Source organism: Labrus bergylta, chromosome 6, assembly GCF_963930695.1.
Source record: "Labrus bergylta chromosome 6, fLabBer1.1, whole genome shotgun sequence".
NCBI lineage: Eukaryota > Metazoa > Chordata > Actinopteri > Labriformes > Labridae > Labrus > Labrus bergylta.
This window is the reverse complement of record NC_089200.1, coordinates 22,545,202-22,572,970: the sequence shown is the minus strand read 5'-3', so window position 1 is coordinate 22,572,970 and position 27,769 is coordinate 22,545,202. Positions and strand designations below refer to the sequence as shown.

Genomic DNA, 27,769 nt, shown 5'->3' with positions numbered 1-27,769 from the left:
CATACTCAGCTGATAGGGACACACACACACACACACACACACACACACACACACACACACACACACACACACACACACAAACAGGACCCTCACCATCAACATACTAAGTTGCAAATTATTATTAAGGGATTTCCTGCGTGTCTTTTTTTATCCCGTGCATCGTATCGTCGTGTCTCCAACACACTATTGCTCTTGTCATGTCTCTTGATTTGCGACAGGCCCAGGGTTAGACTGCACGTTTCCAGACAACAAAATATAAGCATGGTGAAGGGGTTATTTAGCGGGAGTATGCTTAAAAGATGTTCCGATTCTGGATTATCTGCATTAATGCATGTATTTGCAAGGAGTACATGATGACACAATACCATATTGATTTTTGTGCTCAGCCCTGTTAAACAGGTTTTGAAAACTTCCTGATTAACCTTGTTGGCAAAACTTTTTTTAATAGTTGAAATGCAACATTAGTCATGTGGTGGTATAAAGGGTGTGAATTATCATGGAGATGTAAAAGAGAATAATGCAGAAGACAATTGTAAATAACAAGAACTTGTAAAACACGATTTATTTAGCTGATTGTTGTTTCCCCCCTCATATTTCAAATGCAAATTATGTACATTTTATAAACTTTTTTGCCCAAATTGCTGCATCATCAACCAGGGTATTCATTTAAACTGAGGTTTATGATTTCTTTAGCTATAAAAGTCAGAATAAATGATTTGTAGTCATTCACCTAATGCTGGAAACTACAGAAGCCCTAATACATACATTTTATTTTACACTGTTTTCCAGTGATCTGAGTAAGTTCAATTTTTATATCTCAAGATCTCAACCAGTTCATCTTCATATCTCAGAATAATTATTGTTTCCCGTTATCATGAGCTAATTTCTTAAGGCTGAAATTATCCTGTTATCACAGGAAAACCAGCGCTGTAATATCAAGATAGAGAGATAAATTAGCCAACATCTAAAAAATACAACTGAAATGTACTCATTATCCTGGGAGGATGGAGTCAAATTACATTTATTAATGCAGGGCTTCTATAGAAAATAGAAAAATAAACAGAGTTTCTTGTTACAGTCAGATTCAAAGACAGAAATCAGGACACCAGTATGTGATAAACCAGTATGATGTTCACAGAGCAGGCATGAAGACTTTGATCCGCTCCAGCAGCTCAGTGGGATCTTGGAGGAAAGTTGGAAGCTTGTTCCTGTTGATGTAGAAGGCCACGCCAACGACGGCGGCTGACACCATCAGGGGCCACAGAAATGACCTGTGGGGTTCAGCTGCTGGGCAGGGCCGGGTCTGCATGGGCTGAGCCACTCTCTCCCACTGGGTGAGGATGGCCTGACGGGCCCCCGCCCACTTTCCAGGGCCTTGGAGACGATACTGGTATGGCGTGCAGGGACCAAGCAACACGTTGAGTCCCATCCTGGGGTCGGTCAGCAGCAGCCTCGGCACACTTGGTCGGACCCCCACCTGCTCTGCGATCTCATCCATGTAACTGATGTAGTCCACCTGGATGGTGTGTCTCTGACTGCTCACATACCTGACGAACACATCACATGTCAACATCAAGAGGAGAACATCTGATCCTTCACTTTAGAATCTAAAAGTGATCTCAGAGCTGAGTGAATCCTCTGTCACCTTTTAGTCATGGCCTCCGTCTTAGACTGGATGTCTTTCATCATGGTGGCTTCTGATGGGAGTTTGATGCAGCCTGAGAGAAAAAGCAACATTAACAAAAGTGCAAAACATATACAACAGAAACATAAAAGGAAAACTACCAGGCTGTGAATCTGATGGACTCACTGACACTCAGGGCACAAACACACTTAATAACACAGAGACAGTTCCCAACTCAGAGCCAGACTGAGACACCAGGATGGTGACACAAAATGCTTACTTTTAACAAACATTCGCTGATGCACTTTATCAGTCAATGAGAAGTACAATGTCCATTTGAGATTAACGTTTTGTTCATTTATGATCAAAGCAAACAACAAATATTTTACAACCACTTGACCTGTTTTAAAAAAACCTATACATCCCCTCATGATGCATTACCTCAAAGTGACAACCCTGCTGCCTTTAAATGCTTTTTTCCAAACCCTCTTGTTTTAAAAAGAAAACAAATGCAAATTTATAAACAATAACTGATGAAATAGTTCCGACAGGACCCAAAACAAATAATTGTAAGGGGAAATTATCATCTGAATCAATTCTAATCTCTGCTGTGTTTTTCCTAGTTGGCCACCTTACAGCCAGCTCTCTCTAACACTCAACATTCTGATTAAAAACAACCAGTGTTACCTTTAAAGACTCGAGTGGCCCACCTGGCCTGCATCTCAGAGATTGGCATGATGGCTCCCAGTGGCTGCACCAGGCCGATGATGGCCAGTGTGTGGCGCTGCAGCTCATGAGGAAACACGTACTTGTAGAGAGATGCTTTGTTGTCAGACACTGAGAGCACCTGAGAGGCCAGGAACGGGAAGGAGAACCTGTAACCTGTGGCAAACACCTGCAGGACAAGACAGTCAGTCACACACAGTCTGTACTAGTGTTTGTGTGTCTGTGTGTGTGAACAATACAACCTACCACCAGGTCCACGTCCTCCACCACACTCCCATCATCAAACTCCACACTGGAGCCCTGAAACCTGCGCACGTTTGGTTTCACCTGAACGGTACCTGACAGGATGCGGTTTGGAAGCTCGTCGTTCACTGTGGGATGTTGGCTGAACAACCTGACACACACACACACACACACACACACACACACACACACACACACACACACACACACACACAGGTTAGTTACAGGTTGTCTTTCAGTTTTCGTCTCCATCACTGTCCTTCTGTTCCTCCTGCAGTTCTTCACCTTTCCACCTAGACTTCCTTTTTTGGCTGAAGAAGCATCAGAAGTCACACACATCCATTCAAAAAGCCAGTTTTCACAGCAGAAATCAAAATGTTACAGCCTTGTACAAAGATGAAATTGGTCTGACTAGCGCTTGTCACACACTCTGGTGGGGGATTTTTTGAGAACGCATCCATTTTGATTTTATGAAGGATAGGAATTATTCACAATAAGGTGCATACAGTAGCTGACCTGATTGACAGGAAGTTGCGGTGTAACATTTTGTAGAGCGGCTTAAAACCAGCCTTAGCTCCAGCTCCCGGCCTGTTTTAAGATTGACTGGAAGTTAGTGCACAACAGCATTTCCAGCATGGCGACTGCCATTGATGGGACTTAACAGCCCCCTGCAGTAACAGATGGGTGAGGTCACCCAGGCTTCGTCCATTAATATTTACAGTCTGTTTCCAACACATTTCAAATGTAAACTCAGACCAGATTTTTGGCATCTTGGTCACAAAACTATTTTCTTTTAATTCACTTTTCCTCCATTTTCTGTTACTCTGAATAAATCAAAAATAAATAGAAAACCTTTTTTTTAACTTGTTGATTACATAGTTTTGTTCAGTTTGTTTTTCAAGAGTTTGTATTTTTAATGCAAGAATGCCATTTGCTGGTTGCAGTTACTTTAATGTGCAGTTTTTTGTCATTGTCATGTCAACGTAGTCATTGTGTAAATTTAAAGTCTTTGGGTTTTGGACAGTTAGTTTATAGAATAAACAAACATTAACCTCTGGTTAACTTTGGAGATTATTATTATTATTATTATTTTTTTTTTACAATTTTCTGATAATTTATAGACCAAAAGATAAATCAATTTATCATTAAATAATCAGTGGATTGATTCTTTATTCCAGCCCGTCCTGTGTGCACTCATTTTTATGAAACTTTAAACTCAGAAAACCAATAAAAGTATTGTAAGATGTTGACTGACCACCCCAGGCTACCATCAAAGTGTTTTAGCAAATCATTATCCATGTCATGGTGAAGAGGTTTGTCCAAGCTGCATGCAAAGCAGCAGGTGCTTTAGGAAAAAGAGTGTGCGAAATCTGGTGCGGAAGTCTTCCACCAGGAGGTGCTGTTTCTGCCGTACCTGTGCTTTGGCTTCAGGTTGTACAGACTGTGATCAAATCTGTGGTTGAGACGTCTCTCTGCGGCATTGCAGATGAATCCAAACGGGAGGGTCTGACGCTGGAACTTCAGCACTCTGGTGTTGAAGACGTCACGAGGAAATCCTCCGTCTGACACTCGGTTCAGGATCCAGGCCCCCCTCCGTGTGCTCAGACACAGCTGTACACATTTCAAGATGCTAATACAGAGAGTGAAGCTTTTTGAGGTCTTAATAATTATCTTCAATGATCGATAACTATCAGACCTGTTTGGTGACTTGAATTCACACAATGATTTTCTGCAGCGTCCATAATTTTCCTTATTTGCTGCACTGATGTGTTTTATCTTTTGTATATTTGATGATATTTAGGTGATGACCAGCTTTACGATAACCTGATATCTATTCCAGGCTTTGAGACAACTTACTCTAAGAAAGTCTGTGTATGTAAAAACTTGACCACATGTCCCCTCACTGTTAAAATCGTATTCAGACCTGTTTGGTGACTTTGCTGAGCTCCACTGCGATGTCTCCTCCGGAGTTTCCTATCCCGATCACCACCACCTTTTTGTCCCTCCACTGCTCCGGAGTCTTGTAGTCCCTGCTGTGGAAGAACTGTCCTTTAAAGGTGTCGATGCCTGGAGGACACATTTAAAACAAATCAGACATAAACAGATAATATTTATATCAAGAAAGAAAGAATGAATAACTGCATCAGTGCTCCTGCTACAAGGACATAAACATTGGTTTCATCTCTTAATAAAATTAAACCAACATGTTTTTTAATTCAAATATATGACTGGGTTTAACCAGAATTTTTGGAAATAACAACAGATGTTTTAACCAACCATGGCAAAAATGCTGAAGCTTTGTATTTTTCTGATATTTATACTGTACTGTATGATGATTTTAGACACAATTTAGTAATAGAGAGGCTGCAAGTGAATTATACAGAACAGTTGTGCTTGTTGATGCCTGCATGTATCTGAACACTCAGTAACAGGCTAAGTGAATGAATAAATGTATGAATACATGAATGATTGAGTACACTGCAGGGGTCAGGATTTGTCCAAGCTCTAACAAGTTGAATATTGTATATATTAGACAGACTTTTGTTTGTCTTAAAGAAAGTGTATAATTTTATGTATGGACAGTTTTTACTAAACAAAAATGTTAATCTGAAAACTGAACAGTTTTTTGTTTCATTAAAAAAAAAATCCTCATTCAATCAACGTTTTGATAACCTCCGTGCACACAGATCCACAAAAACGACTTAAAGGTGCATTATGGAGTTCTGGTGGTGAAATTTGAAAGTTGGAGAAGTGAAACAATTTTATGCTATATTTTCTGAACTGAATACACAAACTTTACTCGAATAAAAAATGGGGGCCTGGAACACTGTTTAGAGTTTAAAAGCTACCAGTGGAGAAGAAACGTGCTGTTCTCCTGGACTGGTTGAGATGTGGAGAGACCAAGAATGCTTCTTTGACGTGTCCTCCTCTTTTACCACAATAGAGTGGTTATGCTCGAAATGCTTCTGAAGGTTCACCTATGGACCTAATGAACTTCTAACACATTTAGAGAGTTTTAGGTCAGTTCTCTGTTGTTGATGTATCTACTGTTGTTTATTTATGAGTCTCCCTCATATTTGAGTTAAAGACAGAAAAAATCTGAACAGGGATTTTCATCTGGGTTAAAGGAAGAATGTGCGACTTTTTGAGCCATACCTCCAACCTCCCTCCAGTCGCATTCACACGAAGGAGTTATCAATTTGAACGCACCGTAATAAAGCACCATTAGGCACAAGCACAATCGTCCTTTGCTCAAGCTGCAATTGCCTGTGTCCTGCATTGTTGTGTTAGCAGGCTAATGTTAGCACACTTAGGTTAACTGGTAGCTTCACATTGCACATCAATTGCCACAAAATTACAGTGAGTTAAAAATGCTTACGTGACATCCAAATAAGCAGTGAGCGGACTATTTTATTCTTCCTAGTCCTTGACAAAAACAGCTTTATACGCAAGGTAGTCCTGTCCATGTAAACATGGCTCCGACAACAGTGCAGCTGGCGGGCTTTTCATTCATTATAGACAGTCATGACTCAGAGAGACATTTATATAGGATATATACTGTATTTCTGCAACATGTTCGAGTAAAATGTTGCATATTCTTCCTTTAAGCAAAGAGAACAGAGTTCTTTTACAGCCAGCACATTCTCCAATAAGACTGCAGTTATTTTTCTTCTTCTGGACATGTTCATAGATTTTAGATTTCCACCTGGATCTTAACTTCTATATGTTTAACATGCTCACAAAAACATCTTTATCATCTCTGTAGTCAGACTATAAACTCTACAGGTTCTTTTTTCTCCCCAAGCTGCAGGTTTATGTCCTGCAGGTTTTTTTTTTCTTACCTGGGAAGTCGTGTAGGGGCAGGTTGGGTTGACAATGGTGTCCAATACAGATCATCACTGCATCAAAAATGTGTTTCTCCTTTTTACCCTCCTTGTTCTCCGTCTCGATGTCCCACTGACCAGACTGAGAGAAATCTGACCTCTGCTTCACCTGCAGCACTTTGGTCTGAACAACAGAGACACACACTGAAGATTAAGAATACATTTGTAATCTGTTTTGCAAAAAGGAAATTTAGAAGAAGAAATAATTTTCCTCAGATATGTCTTAATGTTTGAAATCTGCTGTGCAGGCGGTGAGTGCAGTGTGTGCTCACGTTGAAGCGGATGTGTTTGGTGAGCTGGAAGTGGTCGGCGTACATCCTGAAGTAGTCCATGATGAGGGAGTTGTGCATGTAGTTGGGGAAGTGTGCCGGGATGGGAAAGTCACTGAAACACATCATCTCCTTGGAGGTGTTGATGATGACAGAGTGGTAGATGCTGGCTCTGTCCGCCTCTGGATTCTCCTGCACCAACAACACCAACATCATCATCACAATCAGGTTTATGACCAAGAACATTTAATCTAACAAGGAATTAGTCTTGGTGCAAAAAAACAACAAAAACTATGATTAACGGTAAAAGGCAAATATTTCAAGCACATATCAAAATATGTGCAACATGAGCAATAAAAAAAAACTGGACAGTTGAAATTGCAGGATGATGTTTTGTGCAAAAATCTATTCTCTATTATAGTAAAGAATTAAAGACTGTGACTAACCTTGAACCTCCACAGACCCCCCAAGTCATCGCTGCTCTCAAAGCAGACGGGCTGCAGCCCCTCATCCAGACAGCACTTGATGCAGGCCAGACCTGAACTGCCCCCTCCGACCACGGCAACAAGACGAGCCATCACTCAGGTCTGACACACAGGAAATGTATTTTGGGTCATGCTACCTACAAACTGTATCAAGTATGAATAAACATGTGAAATCTTAAAATCGTACCATGCAAACTTAAAGTTCAAACATCAGGACTCAGGTGGTGTGAGTTTTCTTCTGCAGACCTGCTGTCTGTTTAAAATAATGGTTACTTATCCTCTAATAGTGTAGTTATGTATCTGAGAATTTCATCCATTCACAGGTGAAATAATGTCTAACTTCAGTCACAAACTGTTAATGTTAAACAGCTGATTTCCTCATATCTCCTTCATGATTCTAGGAACACCAACAGACTTTAGAGGAGGTCCTGAGCTGCTCTTTGTAACACGATCTTGTCCTCAGAAAACCTGCACCACTACCTTTACTTTTAACCCATAGTGTTGAGAATCACTTTTAAAACATGTAGGTTTTGTTCTGTTTTTTAATTGTTCTGTCACATGCTTTGAACAGTCTGAGGTCCAAACTGCACAATTCTTTATGAAATAAATCTGATTTGTTGAATTATATCTGAAATTCAATGCAAAAACTCAAATCTTAGGAAGTGCATTTGTCTAGTTTCTAGTGAAAAACTTCCCAGAACATGAATTACAAGCCACATGTACTGGACCTGCAAGGGGACAGAAAATATTACTGGTTACATTTATTAAAACGAGATATTATCTCTTATTTCAAGAAGTTTTTTTTTTGCCCCATTAACAGACTTCTCCCTTTTTATTCAAACAAGCATTTTAGGCCTTATTGTTTGTTTTTAGTTTCTCAAAATAAGATGTTTATCTGGATTGTTTAAGTTAATGTGGCTTTCAAAAAGTGAAATGAGATATTTTTGACAGGAAATTAGATAAATACACTTGAGAAGATTTGATTTTTTTTGGCTAGACCAGTTGAGACTTATTGCTTTAAGCAGTAAGTCATCTTAAATGAGTCAGACTAATTCTGAGAGACAACTTCATTAAATACATAACTCTGGCAACTAAACATCAATTTTATGTGAGACCAGGAGTTAAAGTATTGTGCCGTATCTTTTCCACTTTTGCAAACAGCACACATAATGCAGACAACAATCTTTGTTTTTCTTACGTATAAAATGTCATTAAATTTCAATAAAGTGGAATAGAGGTCAACTTAAACCTGTCAGCACTCTACAGACACATCATGATATATTCTCTGGAAAGATAAGACTGTAAGAAGAACTCAAATTAAAGTTGTATCACATTTCACAGGTCTCTCTTACAACTAAAACTACAGAATGAAATCAAATTCATGCATGATCGATATTTAAAACAGAGAAGGAAAACATAGCCAGGCAACCCAATGCATCCACAGGAAAATGTCCATACTTACCAACTGAGAGAGAGCATCAAATCAAATCTAACCTCCTGATGACTCCACAGTGTGCAGATGATTCACTTGCTGCATCACATAAAAGTGTAGCTGTATGAATAGAATCATTGAGCACTGATCTCTCACTTTTACACCGACACATGATAACAGGTAATAAAATCAGTGACAGATTAAACAGTCCGAGCTTCTCTCAGCTGCACACTCACTCAGCTGCGTCCAAAGACTTCCTGACTGCAGACAACTTTTTTCAGACGATCTGGGCAGTGACAGAAAAAGTCAGATTTGGTTAAATGATGGTTAAACTAGTTTACTTTGTGTAAGATGTCAGTTTGTTTACACCTCCTCCCCCCTTTTTAAAAACTTTCCTTATAATAAAAACATGTGAATTAATCTCTGAAGGCAAATCAAACTCATTGTTCTCTGAAATTCTTCAGACATTTCTTTTTCATGAAATCAGATTTTTTAATTTATTATCTGATAAAATCCCCTCATCTCTTTTTTCATGAACAAGAGATTTGTTATTTTCATAACTAATTAATTATTAATCCAATTATTGAAGACCTGTCAGTTGTAGATGATGTGCTTTTTATTTTTAACCTCAGAAATAAGCTCTCTCACATTTCTGCAGAGATTCATTCGTATCTGGTTTCTGTAGAAAACAAAAGGACGTTGCAAGGTACATGTGAATTTAAAAAAATTAAGTTTATTATTAAGAACCCCCCCATAAAAAGAAATTGTTTTATTCTGTATGAAAAACTGAGGAAAATTAAACAGAGCAATGACAGAGAGACCTTTGTAATCATACAATACAAAGACAATAATAAAACATAATTAAAGCTGTGTTACATCCATGTAAGGTAAATGTGTCATTCAACAAAAATACTGATATGAAAAAGAATTATTTTTAAAGCAATGTAAAGAAAAACAAGTCAGTGTGTATCTCCTACAAGTGATAAGGTATGTGGTGAACATGTATAAAATACAAGTATAAACCAAATCCTTTAAGACATGATTTCATTTAAAATGAATGACTGAATGAAGCCTCTATTGCCCCTATGGGAAATGTGTTTTTCACAGTGAACATGAAAACATAACTAATCGCCTGACTGATTTCGTCCTTCTGGTACTGCAGGGGGCTTTGGAGTCCAATCTATGGTTTGTAGCCATGCTCGAAACGCTGTCTCAACCCAACTTTCAATCAAGAAAACGACAGGTTGAGATATGGAGCTGAGGTGAGTTTTCAGCCTCTTGACAAACCGTTACATTTAGCCCTCCTGTTAATATGGTCAGCTACGCGTCATACTGTTAATAACTCTTATCCTTCATAAAATCAAAATGGATGAGTTGTCAAAAAATTCAACCCCTGTAGTGTGTGCTGATCGAGACAGGCTAATTAGACCTGTTTTCATTCTTTGAACTCTGTTGTTAACATGCTTGTTTCTGCTGTAATAATTGGCTTTTTGCACTGGGTGTGTATTTAAACAAACCAGTATGTGATAAACCAGTATGAAATTTTCACAGAGCAGGCATGAAGACTTTGATCCTCTCCAGCAGCTCAGTGGGATCTTGGAGGAAAGTTGGAAGCTTGTTCCTGTTGATGTAGAAGGCCACGCCAACGACGGCGGCTGACACCATCAGGGGCCACAGAAACGACCTGTGGGGTTCAGCTGCTGGGCAGGGCCGGGTCTGCATGGGCTGAGCCACTCTCTCCCACTGGGTGAGGATGGCCTGACGGGCCCCCGCCCACTTTCCAGGGCCTTGGAGACGATACTGGTATGGCGTGCAGGGACCCAGCAACACGTTGAGTCCCATCCTGGGGTGGGTCAGCAGCAGCCTCAGTACGCTTGGTCGGACCCCCACCTGCTCTGCGATCTCATCCATGTAGCTGATGTAGTCCACCTGGATGGTGTGTCTCTGACTGCTCACATACCTGACGAACACATCACATGTCAACATCAAGAGGAGAACCATGGATTTACTTTTTTTTTTTTAATCCAGCAGTCATCACAGAGCTGGGAGATCCTCTGAGGCTTTTATTTTTTTTAGCTGAATCAATTAGAGATAATCAATGTTTAACTCAAGCTCCTGGTGTTGTTCTGTATATAGGCACTGCTGTGATTAATAATCAGTGCTGATATTCAGAACAACATCATGATGTTGAGAGATACTTTTTGTGAACAGCACAACTCAACAAGTTCCAAAACTTAACTAAAACTGACCTGTTGCTAAGGAACCCAAACATTCTCCTGCACCCTGTTTATTTCCATGGTTACCACATACCTGTGTAACTGTGTAAGCAGCTAGTTGTATCTTAAGTTCTGGGGTAAAGTCCTCACTTAACCCTTGGTGTAAACTTGTTAGTTTGTAACTTAAGTTGTGTCATTATTTCGTTACCATTGAGATGTAAGGTTCATCTTAACTAGTACAGAGTAAAGGCCAAACTAACCAAAAATATTGTGCAGAAAGGATTGCTGTTTTACCCACCTTTCTACACCATCACCATGATAACTGTATTTTGCAGAGGACGTCACACCTACTAGGATCGAGGTGTAAGATTGAATGTGTAACTTGTAATGTGACATTACTTAATTATGCTGATCAATATATTTCAATAGCTGTTTTAAAGATCATCCTGATGATGCAGGCCTTAAAAAACCCAGATGGTTAAGAAGTAAAACTTTTGAATTCTGAGTGGTTTGTCCAACTATTTGAAGGTGCACTCCTTTATGTAGCTCATTAAGTTATTTGATGACTCTAAATTGCAGTAGGTGTGAACATGAGTATTACTGGTAGTTTGGATCTGCTACTTGTTCATAACTTCAGAATTGGGCCATAGACTGATCCTGATTACATTCAAACCAACCCAGGGCTCCATGTGCCAGGTGCTCACTTCTTACAGTTAAGATTGGTTCACAATTTTAATCTGTGACTACACCCTTAATCCATATCAATAAAAAACAAATCTGAAGTTTATTTTCGGCCTAATAATCATATACCGCCCAGCCCCAGAATCATCGTCAGTACCTTTGAGCCATGGTCTTCTTCTTGCACTGGATGTCTTTCATCATGTCGACCACTGAGGGGAGCTTTGCGCACCCTAGGAGAGTGAGAGAGAGAGAAACAGAGAGAGAGAGAGAGAGAAACAGAGAGAGAGAGAGGACACACTGAGACATTGAGGTTTGATCTCTCAGACACTTCTGATTAAAAACAACCAGTGTTACCTTTAAAGACTCGAGTGGCCCACCTGGCCTGCATCTCAGAGACTGGCATGATGGCTCCCAGTGGCTGCACCAGGCCGATGATGGCCAGTGTGTGGCGCTGCAGCTCATGAGGAAACACGTACTTGTAGAGAGATGCTTTGTTGTCAGACACTGAGAGCACCTGAGAGGCCAGGAACGGGAAGGAGAACCTGTAACCTGTGGCAAACACCTGCAGGACAAGACAGTCAGTCACACACAGTCTGTACTAGTGTTTGTGTGTCTGTGTGTGTGAACAATACAACCTACCACCAGGTCCACGTCCTCCACCACACTCCCATCATCAAACTCCACACTGGAGCCCTGAAACCTGCGCACGTTTGGTTTCACCTGAACGGTACCTGACAGGATGCGGTTTGGAAGCTCGTCGTTCACTGTGGGATGTTGGCTGAACAACCTGACACACACACACACACACACACACACACACACACACACACACACACACACACACACACAGGTTAGTTACAGGTTGTCTTTCAGTTTTCGTCTCCATCACTGTCCTTCTGTTCCTCCTGCAGTTCTTCACCTTTCCACCTAGACTTCCTTTTTTGGCTGAAGAAGCATCAGAAGTCACACACATCCATTCAAAAAGCCAGTTTTCACAGCAGAAATCAAAATGTTACAGCCTTGTACAAAGATGAAATTGGTCTGACTAGCGCTTGTCACACACTCTGGTGGGGGATTTTTTGAGAACGCATCCATTTTGATTTTATGAAGGATAGGAATTATTCACAATAAGGTGCATACAGTAGCTGACCTGATTGACAGGAAGTTGCGGTGTAACATTTTGTAGAGCGGCTTAAAACCAGCCTTAGCTCCAGCTCCCGGCCTGTTTTAAGATTGACTGGAAGTTAGTGCACAACAGCATTTCCAGCATGGCGACTGCCATTGATGGGACTTAACAGCCCCCTGCAGTAACAGATGGGTGAGGTCACCCAGGCTTCGTCCATTAATATTTACAGTCTGTTTCCAACACATTTCAGATGTAAACTCAGACCAGATTTTTGGCATCTTGGTCACAAAACTATTTTCTTTTAATTCACTTTTCCTCCATTTTCTGTTACTCTGAATAAATCAAAAATAAATAGAAAACCTTTTTTTTAACTTGTTGATTACATAGTTTTGTTCAGTTTGTTTTTCAAGAGTTTGTATTTTTAATGCAAGAATGCCATTTGCTGGTTGCAGTTACTTTAATGTGCAGTTTTTTGTCATTGTCATGTCAACGTAGTCATTGTGTAAATTTAAAGTCTTTGGGTTTTGGACAGTTAGTTTATAGAATAAACAAACATTAACCTCTGGTTAACTTTGGAGATTATTATTATTATTATTTTTTTTTTTTTACAATTTTCTGATAATTTATAGACCAAAAGATAAATCAATTTATCATTAAATAATCAGTGGATTGATTCTTTATTCCAGCCCGTCCTGTGTGCACTCATTTTTATGAAACTTTAAACTCAGAAAACCAATAAAAGTATTGTAAGATGTTGACTGACCACCCCAGGCTACCATCAAAGTGTTTTAGCAAATCATTATCCATGTCATGGTGAAGAGGTTTGTCCAAGCTGCATGCAAAGCAGCAGGTGCTTTAGGAAAAAGAGTGTGCGAAATCTGGTGCGGAAGTCTTCCACCAGGAGGTGCTGTTTCTGCCGTACCTGTGCTTTGGCTTCAGGTTGTACAGACTGTGATCAAATCTGTGGTTGAGACGTCTCTCTGCGGCATTGCAGATGAATCCAAACGGGAGGGTCTGACGCTGGAACTTCAGCACTCTGGTGTTGAAGACGTCACGAGGAAATCCTCCGTCTGACACTCGGTTCAGGATCCAGGCCCCCCTCCGTGTGCTCAGACATAGCTGTACACATTTCAAGATGCTAATACAGAGAGTGAAGCTTTTTGAGGTCTTAATAATTATCTTCAATGATCGATAACTATCAGACCTGTTTGGTGACTTGAATTCACACAATGATTTTCTGCAGCGTCCATAATTTTCCTTATTTGCTGCACTGATGTGTTTTATCTTTTGTATATTTGATGATATTTAGGTGATGACCAGCTTTACGATAACCTGATATCTATTCCAGGCTTTGAGACAACTTACTCTAAGAAAGTCTGTGTATGTAAAAACTTGACCACATGTCCCCTCACTGTTAAAATCGTATTCAGACCTGTTTGGTGACTTTGCTGAGCTCCACTGCGATGTCTCCTCCGGAGTTTCCTATCCCGATCACCACCACCTTTTTGTCCCTCCACTGCTCCGGAGTCTTGTAGTCCCTGCTGTGGAAGAACTGTCCTTTAAAGGTGTCGATGCCTGGAGGACACATTTAAAACAAATCAGACATAAACAGATAATATTTATATCAAGAAAGAAAGAATGAATAACTGCATCAGTGCTCCTGCTACAAGGACATAAACATTGGTTTCATCTCTTAATAAAATTAAACCAACATGTTTTTTAATTCAAATATATGACTGGGTTTAACCAGAATTTTTGGAAATAACAACAGATGTTTTAACCAACCATGGCAAAAATGCTGAAGCTTTGTATTTTTCTGATATTTATACTGTACTGTATGATGATTTTAGACACAATTTAGTAATAGAGAGGCTGCAAGTGAATTATACAGAACAGTTGTGCTTGTTGATGCCTGCATGTATCTGAACACTCAGTAACAGGCTAAGTGAATGAATAAATGTATGAATACATGAATGATTGAGTACACTGCAGGGGTCAGGATTTGTCCAAGCTCTAACAAGTTGAATATTGTATATATTAGACAGACTTTTGTTTGTCTTAAAGAAAGTGTATAATTTTATGTATGGACAGTTTTTACTAAACAAAAATGTTAATCTGAAAACTGAACAGTTTTTTGTTTCATTAAAAAAAAAATCCTCATTCAATCAACGTTTTGATAACCTCCGTGCACACAGATCCACAAAAACGACTTAAAGGTGCATTATGGAGTTCTGGTGGTGAAATTTGAAAGTTGGAGAAGTGAAACAATTTTATGCTATATTTTCTGAACTGAATACACAAACTTTACTCGAATAAAAAATGGGGGCCTGGAACACTGTTTAGAGTTTAAAAGCTACCAGTGGAGAAGAAACGTGCTGTTCTCCTGGACTGGTTGAGATGTGGAGAGACCAAGAATGCTTCTTTGACGTGTCCTCCTCTTTTACCACAATAGAGTGGTTATGCTCGAAATGCTTCTGAAGGTTCACCTATGGACCTAATGAACTTCTAACACATTTAGAGAGTTTTAGGTCAGTTCTCTGTTGTTGATGTATCTACTGTTGTTTATTTATGAGTCTCCCTCATATTTGAGTTAAAGACAGAAAAAATCTGAACAGGGATTTTCATCTGGGTTAAAGGAAGAATGTGCGACTTTTTGAGCCATACCTCCAACCTCCCTCCAGTCGCATTCACACGAAGGAGTTATCAATTTGAACGCACCGTAATAAAGCACCATTAGGCACAAGCACAATCGTCCTTTGCTCAAGCTGCAATTGCCTGTGTCCTGCATTGTTGTGTTAGCAGGCTAATGTTAGCACACTTAGGTTAACTGGTAGCTTCACATTGCACATCAATTGCCACAAAATTACAGTGAGTTAAAAATGCTTACGTGACATCCAAATAAGCAGTGAGCGGACTATTTTATTCTTCCTAGTCCTTGACAAAAACAGCTTTATACGCAAGGTAGTCCTGTCCATGTAAACATGGCTCCGACAACAGTGCAGCTGGCGGGCTTTTCATTCATTATAGACAGTCATGACTCAGAGAGACATTTATATAGGATATATACTGTATTTCTGCAACATGTTCGAGTAAAATGTTGCATATTCTTCCTTTAAGCAAAGAGAACAGAGTTCTTTTACAGCCAGCACATTCTCCAATAAGACTGCAGTTATTTTTCTTCCTCTGGACATGTTCATAGATTTTAGATTTCCACCTGGATCTTAACTTCTATATGTTTAACATGCTCACAAAAACATCTTTATCATCTCTGTAGTCAGACTATAAACTCTACAGGTTCTTTTTTCTCCCCAAGCTGCAGGTTTATGTCCTGCAGGTTTTTTTTTTCTTACCTGGGAAGTCGTGTAGGGGCAGGTTGGGTTGACAATGGTGTCCAATACAGATCATCACTGCATCAAAAATGTGTTTCTCCTTTTTACCCTCCTTGTTCTCCGTCTCGATGTCCCACTGACCAGACTGAGAGAAATCTGACCTCTGCTTCACCTGCAGCACTTTGGTCTGAACAACAGAGACACACACTGAAGATTAAGAATACATTTGTAATCTGTTTTGCAAAAAGGAAATTTAGAAGAAGAAATAATTTTCCTCAGATATGTCTTAATGTTTGAAATCTGCTGTGCAGGCGGTGAGTGCAGTGTGTGCTCACGTTGAAGCGGATGTGTTTGGTGAGCTGGAAGTGGTCGGCGTACATCCTGAAGTAGTCCATGATGAGGGAGTTGTGCATGTAGTTGGGGAAGTGTGCCGGGATGGGAAAGTCACTGAAACACATCATCTCCTTGGAGGTGTTGATGATGACAGAGTGGTAGATGCTGGCTCTGTCCGCCTCTGGATTCTCCTGCACCAACAACACCAACATCATCATCACAATCAGGTTTATGACCAAGAACATTTAATCTAACAAGGAATTAGTCTTGGTGCAAAAAAACAACAAAAACTATGATTAACGGTAAAAGGCAAATATTTCAAGCACATATCAAAATATGTGCAACATGAGCAATAAAAAAAAACTGGACAGTTGAAATTGCAGGATGATGTTTTGTGCAAAAATCTATTCTCTATTATAGTAAAGAATTAAAGACTGTGACTAACCTTGAACCTCCACAGACCCCCCAAGTCATCGCTGCTCTCAAAGCAGACGGGCTGCAGCCCCTCATCCAGACAGCACTTGATGCAGGCCAGACCTGAACTGCCCCCTCCGACCACGGCAACAAGACGAGCCATCACTCAGGTCTGACACACAGGAAATGTATTTTGGGTCATGCTACCTACAAACTGTATCAAGTATGAATAAACATGTGAAATCTTAAAATCGTACCATGCAAACTTAAAGTTCAAACATCAGGACTCAGGTGGTGTGAGTTTTCTTCTGCAGACCTGCTGTCTGTTTAAAATAATGGTTACTTATCCTCTAATAGTGTAGTTATGTATCTGAGAATTTCATCCATTCACAGGTGAAATAATGTCTAACTTCAGTCACAAACTGTTAATGTTAAACAGCTGATTTCCTCATATCTCCTTCATGATTCTAGGAACACCAACAGACTTTAGAGGAGGTCCTGAGCTGCTCTTTGTAACACGATCTTGTCCTCAGAAAACCTGCACCACTACCTTTACTTTTAACCCATAGTGTTGAGAATCACTTTTAAAACATGTAGGTTTTGTTCTGTTTTTTAATTGTTCTGTCACATGCTTTGAACAGTCTGAGGTCCAAACTGCACAATTCTTTATGAAATAAATCTGATTTGTTGAATTATATCTGAAATTCAATGCAAAAACTCAAATCTTAGGAAGTGCATTTGTCTAGTTTCTAGTGAAAAACTTCCCAGAACATGAATTACAAGCCACATGTACTGGACCTGCAAGGGGACAGAAAATATTACTGGTTACATTTATTAAAACGAGATATTATCTCTTATTTCAAGAAGTTTTTTTTTTGCCCCATTAACAGACTTCTCCCTTTTTATTCAAACAAGCATTTTAGGCCTTATTGTTTGTTTTTAGTTTCTCAAAATAAGATGTTTATCTGGATTGTTTAAGTTAATGTGGCTTTCAAAAAGTGAAATGAGATATTTTTGACAGGAAATTAGATAAATACACTTGAGAAGATTTGATTTTTTTTGGCTAGACCAGTTGAGACTTATTGCTTTAAGCAGTAAGTCATCTTAAATGAGTCAGACTAATTCTGAGAGACAACTTCATTAAATACATAACTCTGGCAACTAAACATCAATTTTATGTGAGACCAGGAGTTAAAGTATTGTGCCGTATCTTTTCCACTTTTGCAAACAGCACACATAATGCAGACAACAATCTTTGTTTTTCTTACGTATAAAATGTCATTAAATTTCAATAAAGTGGAATAGAGGTCAACTTAAACCTGTCAGCACTCTACAGACACATCATGATATATTCTCTGGAAAGATAAGACTGTAAGAAGAACTCAAATTAAAGTTGTATCACATTTCACAGGTCTCTCTTACAACTAAAACTACAGAATGAAATCAAATTCATGCATGATCGATATTTAAAACAGAGAAGGAAAACATAGCCAGGCAACCCAATGCATCCACAGGAAAATGTCCATACTTACCAACTGAGAGAGAGCATCAAATCAAATCTAACCTCCTGATGACTCCACAGTGTGCAGATGATTCACTTGCTGCATCACATAAAAGTGTAGCTGTATGAATAGAATCATTGAGCACTGATCTCTCACTTTTACACCGACACATGATAACAGGTAATAAAATCAGTGACAGATTAAACAGTCCGAGCTTCTCTCAGCTGCACACTCACTCAGCTGCGTCCAAAGACTTCCTGACTGCAGACAACTTTTTTCAGACGATCTGGGCAGTGACAGAAAAAGTCAGATTTGGTTAAATGATGGTTAAACTAGTTTACTTTGTGTAAGATGTCAGTTTGTTTACACCTCCTCCCCCCTTTTTAAAAACTTTCCTTATAATAAAAACATGTGAATTAATCTCTGAAGGCAAATCAAACTCATTGTTCTCTGAAATTCTTCAGACATTTCTTTTTCATGAAATCAGATTTTTTAATTTATTATCTGATAAAATCCCCTCATCTCTTTTTTCATGAACAAGAGATTTGTTATTTTCATAACTAATTAATTATTAATCCAATTATTGAAGACCTGTCAGTTGTAGATGATGTGCTTTTTATTTTTAACCTCAGAAATAAGCTCTCTCACATTTCTGCAGAGATTCATTCGTATCTGGTTTCTGTAGAAAACAAAAGGACGTTGCAAGGTACATGTGAATTTAAAAAAATTAAGTTTATTATTAAGAACCCCCCCATAAAAAGAAATTGTTTTATTCTGTATGAAAAACTGAGGAAAATTAAACAGAGCAATGACAGAGAGACCTTTGTAATCATACAATACAAAGACAATAATAAAACATAATTAAAGCTGTGTTACATCCATGTAAGGTAAATGTGTCATTCAACAAAAATACTGATATGAAAAAGAATTATTTTTAAAGCAATGTAAAGAAAAACAAGTCAGTGTGTATCTCCTACAAGTGATAAGGTATGTGGTGAACATGTATAAAATACAAGTATAAACCAAATCCTTTAAGACATGATTTCATTTAAAATGAATGACTGAATGAAGCCTCTATTGCCCCTATGGGAAATGTGTTTTTCACAGTGAACATGAAAACATAACTAATCGCCTGACTGATTTCGTCCTTCTGGTACTGCAGGGGGCTTTGGAGTCCAATCTATGGTTTGTAGCCATGCTCGAAACGCTGTCTCAACCCAACTTTCAATCAAGAAAACGACAGGTTGAGATATGGAGCTGAGGTGAGTTTTCAGCCTCTTGACAAACCGTTACATTTAGCCCTCCTGTTAATATGGTCAGCTACGCGTCATACTGTTAATAACTCTTATCCTTCATAAAATCAAAATGGATGAGTTGTCAAAAAATTCAACCCCTGTAGTGTGTGCTGATCGAGACAGGCTAATTAGACCTGTTTTCATTCTTTGAACTCTGTTGTTAACATGCTTGTTTCTGCTGTAATAATTGGCTTTTTGCACTGGGTGTGTATTTAAACAAACCAGTATGTGATAAACCAGTATGAAATTTTCACAGAGCAGGCATGAAGACTTTGATCCTCTCCAGCAGCTCAGTGGGATCTTGGAGGAAAGTTGGAAGCTTGTTCCTGTTGATGTAGAAGGCCACGCCAACGACGGCGGCTGACACCATCAGGGGCCACAGAAACGACCTGTGGGGTTCAGCTGCTGGGCAGGGCCGGGTCTGCATGGGCTGAGCCACTCTCTCCCACTGGGTGAGGATGGCCTGACGGGCCCCCGCCCACTTTCCAGGGCCTTGGAGACGATACTGGTATGGCGTGCAGGGACCCAGCAACACGTTGAGTCCCATCCTGGGGTGGGTCAGCAGCAGCCTCAGTACGCTTGGTCGGACCCCCACCTGCTCTGCGATCTCATCCATGTAGCTGATGTAGTCCACCTGGATGGTGTGTCTCTGACTGCTCACATACCTGACGAACACATCACATGTCAACATCAAGAGGAGAACCATGGATTTACTTTTTTTTTTTTAATCCAGCAGTCATCACAGAGCTGGGAGATCCTCTGAGGCTTTTATTTTTTTTAGCTGAATCAATTAGAGATAATCAATGTTTAACTCAAGCTCCTGGTGTTGTTCTGTATATAGGCACTGCTGTGATTAATAATCAGTGCTGATATTCAGAACAACATCATGATGTTGAGAGATACTTTTTGTGAACAGCACAACTCAACAAGTTCCAAAACTTAACTAAAACTGACCTGTTGCTAAGGAACCCAAACATTCTCCTGCACCCTGTTTATTTCCATGGTTACCACATACCTGTGTAACTGTGTAAGCAGCTAGTTGTATCTTAAGTTCTGGGGTAAAGTCCTCACTTAACCCTTGGTGTAAACTTGTTAGTTTGTAACTTAAGTTGTGTCATTATTTCGTTACCATTGAGATGTAAGGTTCATCTTAACTAGTACAGAGTAAAGGCCAAACTAACCAAAAATATTGTGCAGAAAGGATTGCTGTTTTACCCACCTTTCTACACCATCACCATGATAACTGTATTTTGCAGAGGACGTCACACCTACTAGGATCGAGGTGTAAGATTGAATGTGTAACTTGTAATGTGACATTACTTAATTATGCTGATCAATATATTTCAATAGCTGTTTTAAAGATCATCCTGATGATGCAGGCCTTAAAAAACCCAGATGGTTAAGAAGTAAAACTTTTGAATTCTGAGTGGTTTGTCCAACTATTTGAAGGTGCACTCCTTTATGTAGCTCATTAAGTTATTTGATGACTCTAAATTGCAGTAGGTGTGAACATGAGTATTACTGGTAGTTTGGATCTGCTACTTGTTCATAACTTCAGAATTGGGCCATAGACTGATCCTGATTACATTCAAACCAACCCAGGGCTCCATGTGCCAGGTGCTCACTTCTTACAGTTAAGATTGGTTCACAATTTTAATCTGTGACTACACCCTTAATCCATATCAATAAAAAACAAATCTGAAGTTTATTTTCGGCCTAATAATCATATACCGCCCAGCCCCAGAATCATCGTCAGTACCTTTGAGCCATGGTCTTCTTCTTGCACTGGATGTCTTTCATCATGTCGACCACTGAGGGGAGCTTTGCGCACCCTAGGAGAGTGAGAGAGAGAGAAACAGAGAGAGAGAGAGAGAGAAACAGAGAGAGAGAGAGGACACACTGAGACATTGAGGTTTGATCTCTCAGACACTTCTGATTAAAAACAACCAGTGTTACCTTTAAAGACTCGAGTGGCCCACCTGGCCTGCATCTCAGAGACTGGCATGATGGCTCCCAGTGGCTGCACCAGGCCGATGATGGCCAGTGTGTGGCGCTGCAGCTCATGAGGAAACACGTACTTGTAGAGAGATGCTTTGTTGTCAGACACTGAGAGCACCTGAGAGGCCAGGAACGGGAAGGAGAACCTGTAACCTGTGGCAAACACCTGCAGGACAAGACAGTCAGTCACACACAGTCTGTACTAGTGTTTGTGTGTCTGTGTGTGTGAACAATACAACCTACCACCAGGTCCACGTCCTCCACCACACTCCCATCATCAAACTCCACACTGGAGCCCTGAAACCTGCGCACGTTTGGTTTCACCTGAACGGTACCTGACAGGATGCGGTTTGGAAGCTCGTCGTTCAATGTGGGATGTTGGCTGAACAACCTGACACACTCACATACACACAAGCACACACACACACACACAAACACACACAAACACATATACTGTTTAACATTATTAGGCAAAAAAACAAGTAGAAGCACAAGTGGTTAAAACAGACAGAGTCAGATAAAATATGTTCTGATTCAGTGCTTATTTAGTCTTCTCACTCTACTGCAGCTGGACTCACTAACTTATTGTGATAAACAGAACAGTAAAAAAAAAAAAAAAAGCTGAGTACCTGTGCTGTGGCTTCAAGTTGTACAGAGCGTGGTCGAATCTTTTGTTGAGCTGGCTCTCCACAAGTCCTGAGAAGAAATTAAAGGGCAGAACATTCTTCAAGCGATCAATCGCTCTGTTAAACAGCATGTCCCAGGGCAGACCGTTGTCCCAGACTCTGTTTAGGATCCAGGCCCCCCGCCGGGTGCTCAGGTACAGCTAGGAAGGAGGAAACATGGACATCAGTCAGTGAGCTGGAGCATAGACTCTCACAGTTGTTTGTTGGATAACGTATCTAAAATATTCAGAGAAGGATTCAATCAAGGCAGCTTTTACATTTTGTAAATAAAGCTCAGCTTTCTGCATTTAAACCAGCAGAAAGTCTCTGTCCTTAAAGGATTAATATGCAATTTATTTTATCCAGCAGATGTCGCCCTTGAGCACCAGCATGAAACCAAAACAAATTGTGTTGCATTGTTGTGTTAGCAGGCTAATGCTAGCGATCTTTATTACGCTCAGAGCTTCATGTTACGGTACGGTGAGTAAAACAAGGGAGGTGGACCCAAGTGCAGAACCAAAAGAAAGGATTTATTTAAAATAAAGATCAAAATGCCAAAACACAAAAAAAACAAGGAGCCACTAAAACACACTGGACACTGACACGCCAACAACCTACAACATACAACAACGGACCTTCAGGTGGACGGCCTGGAGGTAGGGCACATAGCCCGGAAAGTTCAGGCGGACGGCCTGGAGGCAGGGCACACAGCCCGGAAAGCTCAGGCGGACGGCCTGGAGGCCGACCAACCACAGGGAGCAGTTTGGGTGGGCGGCCGGAAGGCCGACCAGGTGAACACACGGGACCAGTGAGAGGCCAGGCCTCCCACGGAAACACAGGGGTGGGTAAAGTCAGCAGGACCTCTGATGGGGGCGCCGGAGTCAGCAGGGCCTCTGATGGGGGAACAGGAGTCAGCAGGACCTGATGACGAAACAGCAGTTGGCAGGGCCTTTCGAAAAACAATCCATCTCCTCAACCGTTTCTACTGGGTCCATAGTTGGTCAGTTCATTCTGTTACGGTACTGTGAGTAAAACATGGGAGGTGGACCCAAGTGCAGAACCAAAAGAAAGGATTTATTTAAAAGAAAGATCAAAATGCCAAAACACAAAAATACAAGGAGCCACTAAGACACTGGACACAGCCACGCCACGCCACGCCACGCCACGCCACGCCACGCCACGCCACGCCACGCCAACAACCTACAACATACATGCAATATACAACAATGAACTGACACAGGAGGGAAGAAACACAGAGACTAAATAGACACAGGGGTTATCAAACACAGGTGAGACTAAAAAGACACAGGTGAGGACAATCAGGGCAATCACACAGGAATACAAGAAACACAGAGGACAACGACAAACTAAATCAAGAAACGCTAAAAACACACAGAACTCAAGAAAGAACAAAACACACTAGAACAAGAAGAAACAATAAACACTGAAAAACCAACCTAGAAAAAGACCAAACCATAACACTTCACACTACATGTAAATTTACCTGAAATGGCCGTGAGCTAAAAACGCTTACGGTACATGACATTCAAATAAGCAGTGAGTACAGTATGTTATTCTTCTTTTCTCTAGTCCTTCAATTAAACAACTTTTATTCGAGAGGGGATGAGCCAGTCGGCCGTCCTGGCGATGTAAACAAAGTGATGCTATGGCTAGGAAAACTCGGAAAACGTCACAGACAGTGGGACTCGGGTGTTACATCCATTGTAGACAGTCATGACTCACAGAGTGATTTTCAGAGGATACTTGATTTCTATTATATTTAAGTGTGAAAAATCGCATATTAAGCCTTTAAAGTCCTGTTTATAGCATGGGGTAGTTGTGCACTTCTGCCTCTTGTGGCTGATGTGAGTATTACAAAAAAAGCACTTTCCCAAGTAATAAACAGAGAGAATTTACATCAGACTCAGAAAGTAGGTCATTGAGGGTTTAGTACTGTGAAGTACATACCGTGGTGTAAACTACATTTATTAATGTATGGATTCCCACAATGATTTTCTGCAGCGTCCATCATTTTCCTTATTTGCTGCACTAATGTGTTTTATCTTTTATATATTTGATGATATATAGGTGATGACTAGCTTCATGATACCTGATATCTCTATCTGGAGCCCCAGGCTTTGAGACAACTTACTCTAAGAAAGTCTGTGTATGTAAAAACTTGCCCACATGTCCCCTCACTGTTAAAATCGTATTGAGACCTGTTTGGTGACTTTGCTGAGCTCTACTGCGATGTCTCCTCCGGAGTTTCCTATCCCGATCACCACCACCTTTTTGTCCCTCCACTGCTCCGGAGTCTTGTAGTCCCTGCTGTGGAAGAACTGTCCTTTAAAGGTGTCGATGCCTGAAGAAAACAAAGATTCAAACTTGTGATTGTTGAGTTAAGTTTTTATCAGGGCTGTCAGTGTTTAGGCATTAATCACAATGCTGTAAAGGTCTTAAGTGCATCTTTTTCTTTTAATCCCATTAATTGTGTAATGGTTTGTCCCATTCAGCTCATCACAGTTAAGCTGGTATGTCTTCCTGCTCCCACAGTGATGGAAAATACTGACACCAATGTGCTTTTGAATGGTTCAATTTAAAAACTCCCAGACAGCTCAGATGACAAGACAACAGTAATATCCACCTTGTGTCAAACAGAATTCAAATATCAGTGAAGTAATTTGAGTTTGAGCCCCATCTACGAACTGAGCTTTAAAATGCTAAATTATGGGGGCGCTGGTGGCGCAGTGGCTAGTGTGCAAATGTTAGTGTGTTTCAAATCCAGCCTGTGGCTCCCTTCCCACATATTATTCCCCACTCTCTCTCTCTCTCTCTCCCTGATTTCCGACTCTATCAACTGTCCTGTCTCTCCATTAAAGGCACAAAAAAAAATGCTAAATTGTAGATTTTTTTTTAACAGATTACATGTTAAAAATTGATCGTTTGACAGTCCTAGTTTTATTTAAATTTTTGTTTTATCAAGAAACATAAAAAGCCACAGTGGAGGAGTGTGACATCATTATTTTTCTATGGTGCAGCTTGCTGTTGACACATGGTTATATAACACCCTTCACATTACCCGATTGGACACACATTATCAAAAGGTTGAATCAGGTAAAGTGTGCAGGAGCCTGCAGGGGTTTTCTTCTCACCTGGGAAGTCGTGTAGGGGCAGGTTGGGTTGACAATGGTGTCCAATACAGATCATCACTGCATCAAAAATGTGTTTCTCCTTTTTACCCTCCTTGTTCTCCGTCTCGATGTCCCACTGACCAGACTGAGAGAAATCTGACCTCTGCTTCACCTGCAGCACTTTGGTCTGAACAACAGAGACACACACACACAGATTAAATCAGAAAGGACAAGCAAACAATGGTCCCGTCTGACCTTATTTAATAATTAATCTTAAATTCCCTTTGCTCTAGCAGTCTGTTAAACCTTTACAGTAACATTTCTTTGTTAAAAATCAAATATTACCAATAAACAGGTTAAATAGCCCCATGTATTAAATGATGAACTCACCAATGAACCAACTTTAAATGGGTTTTGAGATGCCAACAGTTTGAGAGGAAATAAAAAAGGTATGTTTTTATCAAGGCTATTACTTTTGAAAGGTTTATCCCATATCTACAGTGTTTAATCAATGATTTAGAGTCTGTTTGAGGTTCTTAAGGGGTCGGGTCCCAACCTCAAGCTGATAGTATAACAGTTTTGCAGAATACATTTAAAAATCTGCTGTGCAGGCGGTGAGTGCAGTGTGTGCTCACGTTGAAGCGGATGTGTTTGGTGAGCTGGAAGTGGTCGGCGTACATCCTGAAGTAGTCCATGATGAGGGAGTTGTGCATGTAGTTGGGGAAGTGTGCCGGGATGGGAAAGTCACTGAAACACATCATCTCCTTGGAGGTGTTGATGATGACAGAGTGGTAGATGCTGGCTCTGTCCGCCTCTGGATTCTCCTGCACCAACAACACCAACATCATCATCACAATCAGGTTTATGACCAAGAACATTTAATCTAACAAGGAATTAGTCTTGGTGCAAAAAAAACAACAACAAAGACTATGATTAACGGTAAAAGACAGTTCACACATCTATCAAAATATGTGCAACATGAGCAATAAAAAAAAAACGGAACAGTTGAAGTTGCAGCATGATGTTTCGTGCAAAGTACATAATTAAAGACTGCAGTACCGAATATACAGATAAGTGAGTGTTAATGTAAAGTACACAGTGACTGTGACTAACCTTGAACCTCCACAGACCCCCCATGTCATCGCTGCTCTCAAAGCAGACGGGCTGCAGCCCCTCATCCAGACAGCACTTGATGCAGGCCAGACCTGAACTGCCCCCTCCGACCACGGCAACACGACGAGCCATCACTCAGGTCTGACACACAGGAAACACAACCACATACGCCTATCATCAGAGGAAAATTATAAAAACAAGCCAACAAAAAACATGAATAAATCTGTGAACAAGTAGACACAACCACTACTACTTTAGCGACTAGATCAGAAAGTTTATTTGAGGTGGATTAAAAACATCCCCAGCGACATGTCTTTGAATTTCTGTTAGAAACAGCGTTTACTGTTGGTGTCTAAATGTTATTTTTAACCAAACCTGCTGTTTCGCTACCAAACTTTGCAGCTCTGCATGCGGGGTGTTAACTACATATTGAGAGTCTTCTGCTGCTCTTACAGCGAGCTTAGCTCTTTAAACTCATAAAAACCCTCATTAAAAAGAGTTTTTCTTCTTCTAAAGTTTGTCCGTATTGAACTCGTTCTTACCTTTGAGATTTGCTGCAGAAATGCTTTGTTGGAGCAGTGAGTGAGATGGTGGGTGGAGAGACGGGGAGGGTTATATAAGGTAGGCCTATCATGATGATGAATCACAGCAGGGTTAAAGTTCTGTCACTGGAGGAAAGGCAAACAGAGTGTCTCCCTCCTCTTACAGGTTAACATGATATGACAGCAGATAGGCAACTTGTGGTGAGACTGGGTTTTACTTTTAATGCAACTTAAGCCTGCAAAGTAAACACTGGTGTGGTTCGATGTTTCCACTGTGTTTAGGCTACTGTGAGAGTGTAAATTATGTCTGCATGGAACAGGTTCTGGTTTGTGCATCACTTTGATAACAGGAGATTACTTGAGTGTTTGCTGTATGTTTGACTGAGAAGTTTAAATAGAATCCTCAATACATTTATTTTACTATTGTACAAATTATGTTACCTTATTGAATAAAGGTTGGGTAATGCAATATTGTCATCGACTGTAAACATATCATAATGATTTAAAAACATGATAATTACAACGTATTGTATAGCCTATGTTTCTAAATTATTCATTTCATATTCACAAAAGCAGAATGAGAAAATGAAGTGCAGACCTAACTGATTGTAGATTCATATTTTCTGTGTCTGTTTCACAGCAAATCTGTGGTACAGCATTTTCCTAAACACATGACAAATCCTTGAGCAGATGTTGACCAGCTCGAAAACATGAAAAAAAAGAAATATTGAAGGTTCCAAAGAGTTCATCAAGCATAATCA

General features: G+C 40.2%; 3 protein-coding genes across 8 annotated transcripts; all 3 read right to left on the bottom strand.

Annotated features, from left to right (window-relative positions):
• Window positions 1-537: 537 nt before the first annotated feature.
• LOC109982578 (flavin-containing monooxygenase 5) lies at window positions 538-8,844 on the bottom strand. 3 transcript variants are annotated; one of them, XM_020631876.3, is made up of 11 exons: window positions 8,694-8,784; window positions 7,419-7,484; window positions 7,193-7,333; window positions 6,750-6,938; window positions 6,436-6,601; window positions 4,518-4,660; window positions 4,008-4,204; window positions 2,597-2,744; window positions 2,312-2,519; window positions 1,646-1,718; window positions 538-1,547 (listed from the first exon to the last, which is right to left on the bottom strand). In XM_020631876.3, exons 3-11 carry the CDS (start codon window positions 7,322-7,324, stop codon window positions 1,133-1,135), a joined length of 1,671 nt encoding a protein of 556 aa, XP_020487532.2. In that variant the 5' UTR covers window positions 7,325-7,333; window positions 7,419-7,484; window positions 8,694-8,784; the 3' UTR covers window positions 538-1,132. The 3 variants fall into 3 exon arrangements, with proteins under 3 accessions (XP_020487532.2, XP_020487531.2, XP_029132820.2); XM_020631875.3 differs by lacking the exon at window positions 7,419-7,484 and having other exon boundaries at window positions 8,694-8,844; XM_029276987.2 differs by lacking the exons at window positions 7,419-7,484; window positions 8,694-8,784 and having other exon boundaries at window positions 7,193-7,356.
• Window positions 8,845-9,376: 532 nt separating this feature from the next.
• LOC109982523 (flavin-containing monooxygenase 5) lies at window positions 9,377-18,443 on the bottom strand. Of its 3 annotated transcripts, XM_020631780.3 has the most exons (11): window positions 18,295-18,378; window positions 17,020-17,085; window positions 16,794-16,934; window positions 16,351-16,539; window positions 16,037-16,202; window positions 14,119-14,261; window positions 13,609-13,805; window positions 12,200-12,347; window positions 11,915-12,122; window positions 11,718-11,790; window positions 9,377-10,623 (listed from the first exon to the last, which is right to left on the bottom strand). In XM_020631780.3, exons 3-11 carry the CDS (start codon window positions 16,923-16,925, stop codon window positions 10,209-10,211), a joined length of 1,671 nt encoding a protein of 556 aa, XP_020487436.2. In that variant the 5' UTR covers window positions 16,926-16,934; window positions 17,020-17,085; window positions 18,295-18,378; the 3' UTR covers window positions 9,377-10,208. The 3 variants fall into 3 exon arrangements, with proteins under 3 accessions (XP_020487436.2, XP_020487435.2, XP_020487437.2); XM_020631779.3 differs by lacking the exon at window positions 17,020-17,085 and having other exon boundaries at window positions 18,295-18,443; XM_020631781.3 differs by lacking the exons at window positions 17,020-17,085; window positions 18,295-18,378 and having other exon boundaries at window positions 16,794-16,952.
• A 534-nt stretch (window positions 18,444-18,977) lies between these two features.
• Window positions 18,978-27,110, bottom strand: LOC109982521 (flavin-containing monooxygenase 5). Of its 2 annotated transcripts, none has more exons than XM_020631774.3 (10): window positions 27,009-27,110; window positions 26,467-26,607; window positions 25,989-26,177; window positions 25,375-25,540; window positions 24,442-24,584; window positions 22,187-22,383; window positions 21,801-21,948; window positions 21,516-21,723; window positions 21,319-21,391; window positions 18,978-20,224 (listed from the first exon to the last, which is right to left on the bottom strand). In XM_020631774.3, exons 2-10 carry the CDS (start codon window positions 26,596-26,598, stop codon window positions 19,810-19,812), a joined length of 1,671 nt encoding a protein of 556 aa, XP_020487430.2. In that variant the 5' UTR covers window positions 26,599-26,607; window positions 27,009-27,110; the 3' UTR covers window positions 18,978-19,809. The 2 variants fall into 2 exon arrangements, with proteins under 2 accessions (XP_020487430.2, XP_020487431.2); XM_020631775.3 differs by having other exon boundaries at window positions 26,467-26,637; window positions 27,009-27,093.
• Window positions 27,111-27,769: the final 659 nt, after the last annotated feature.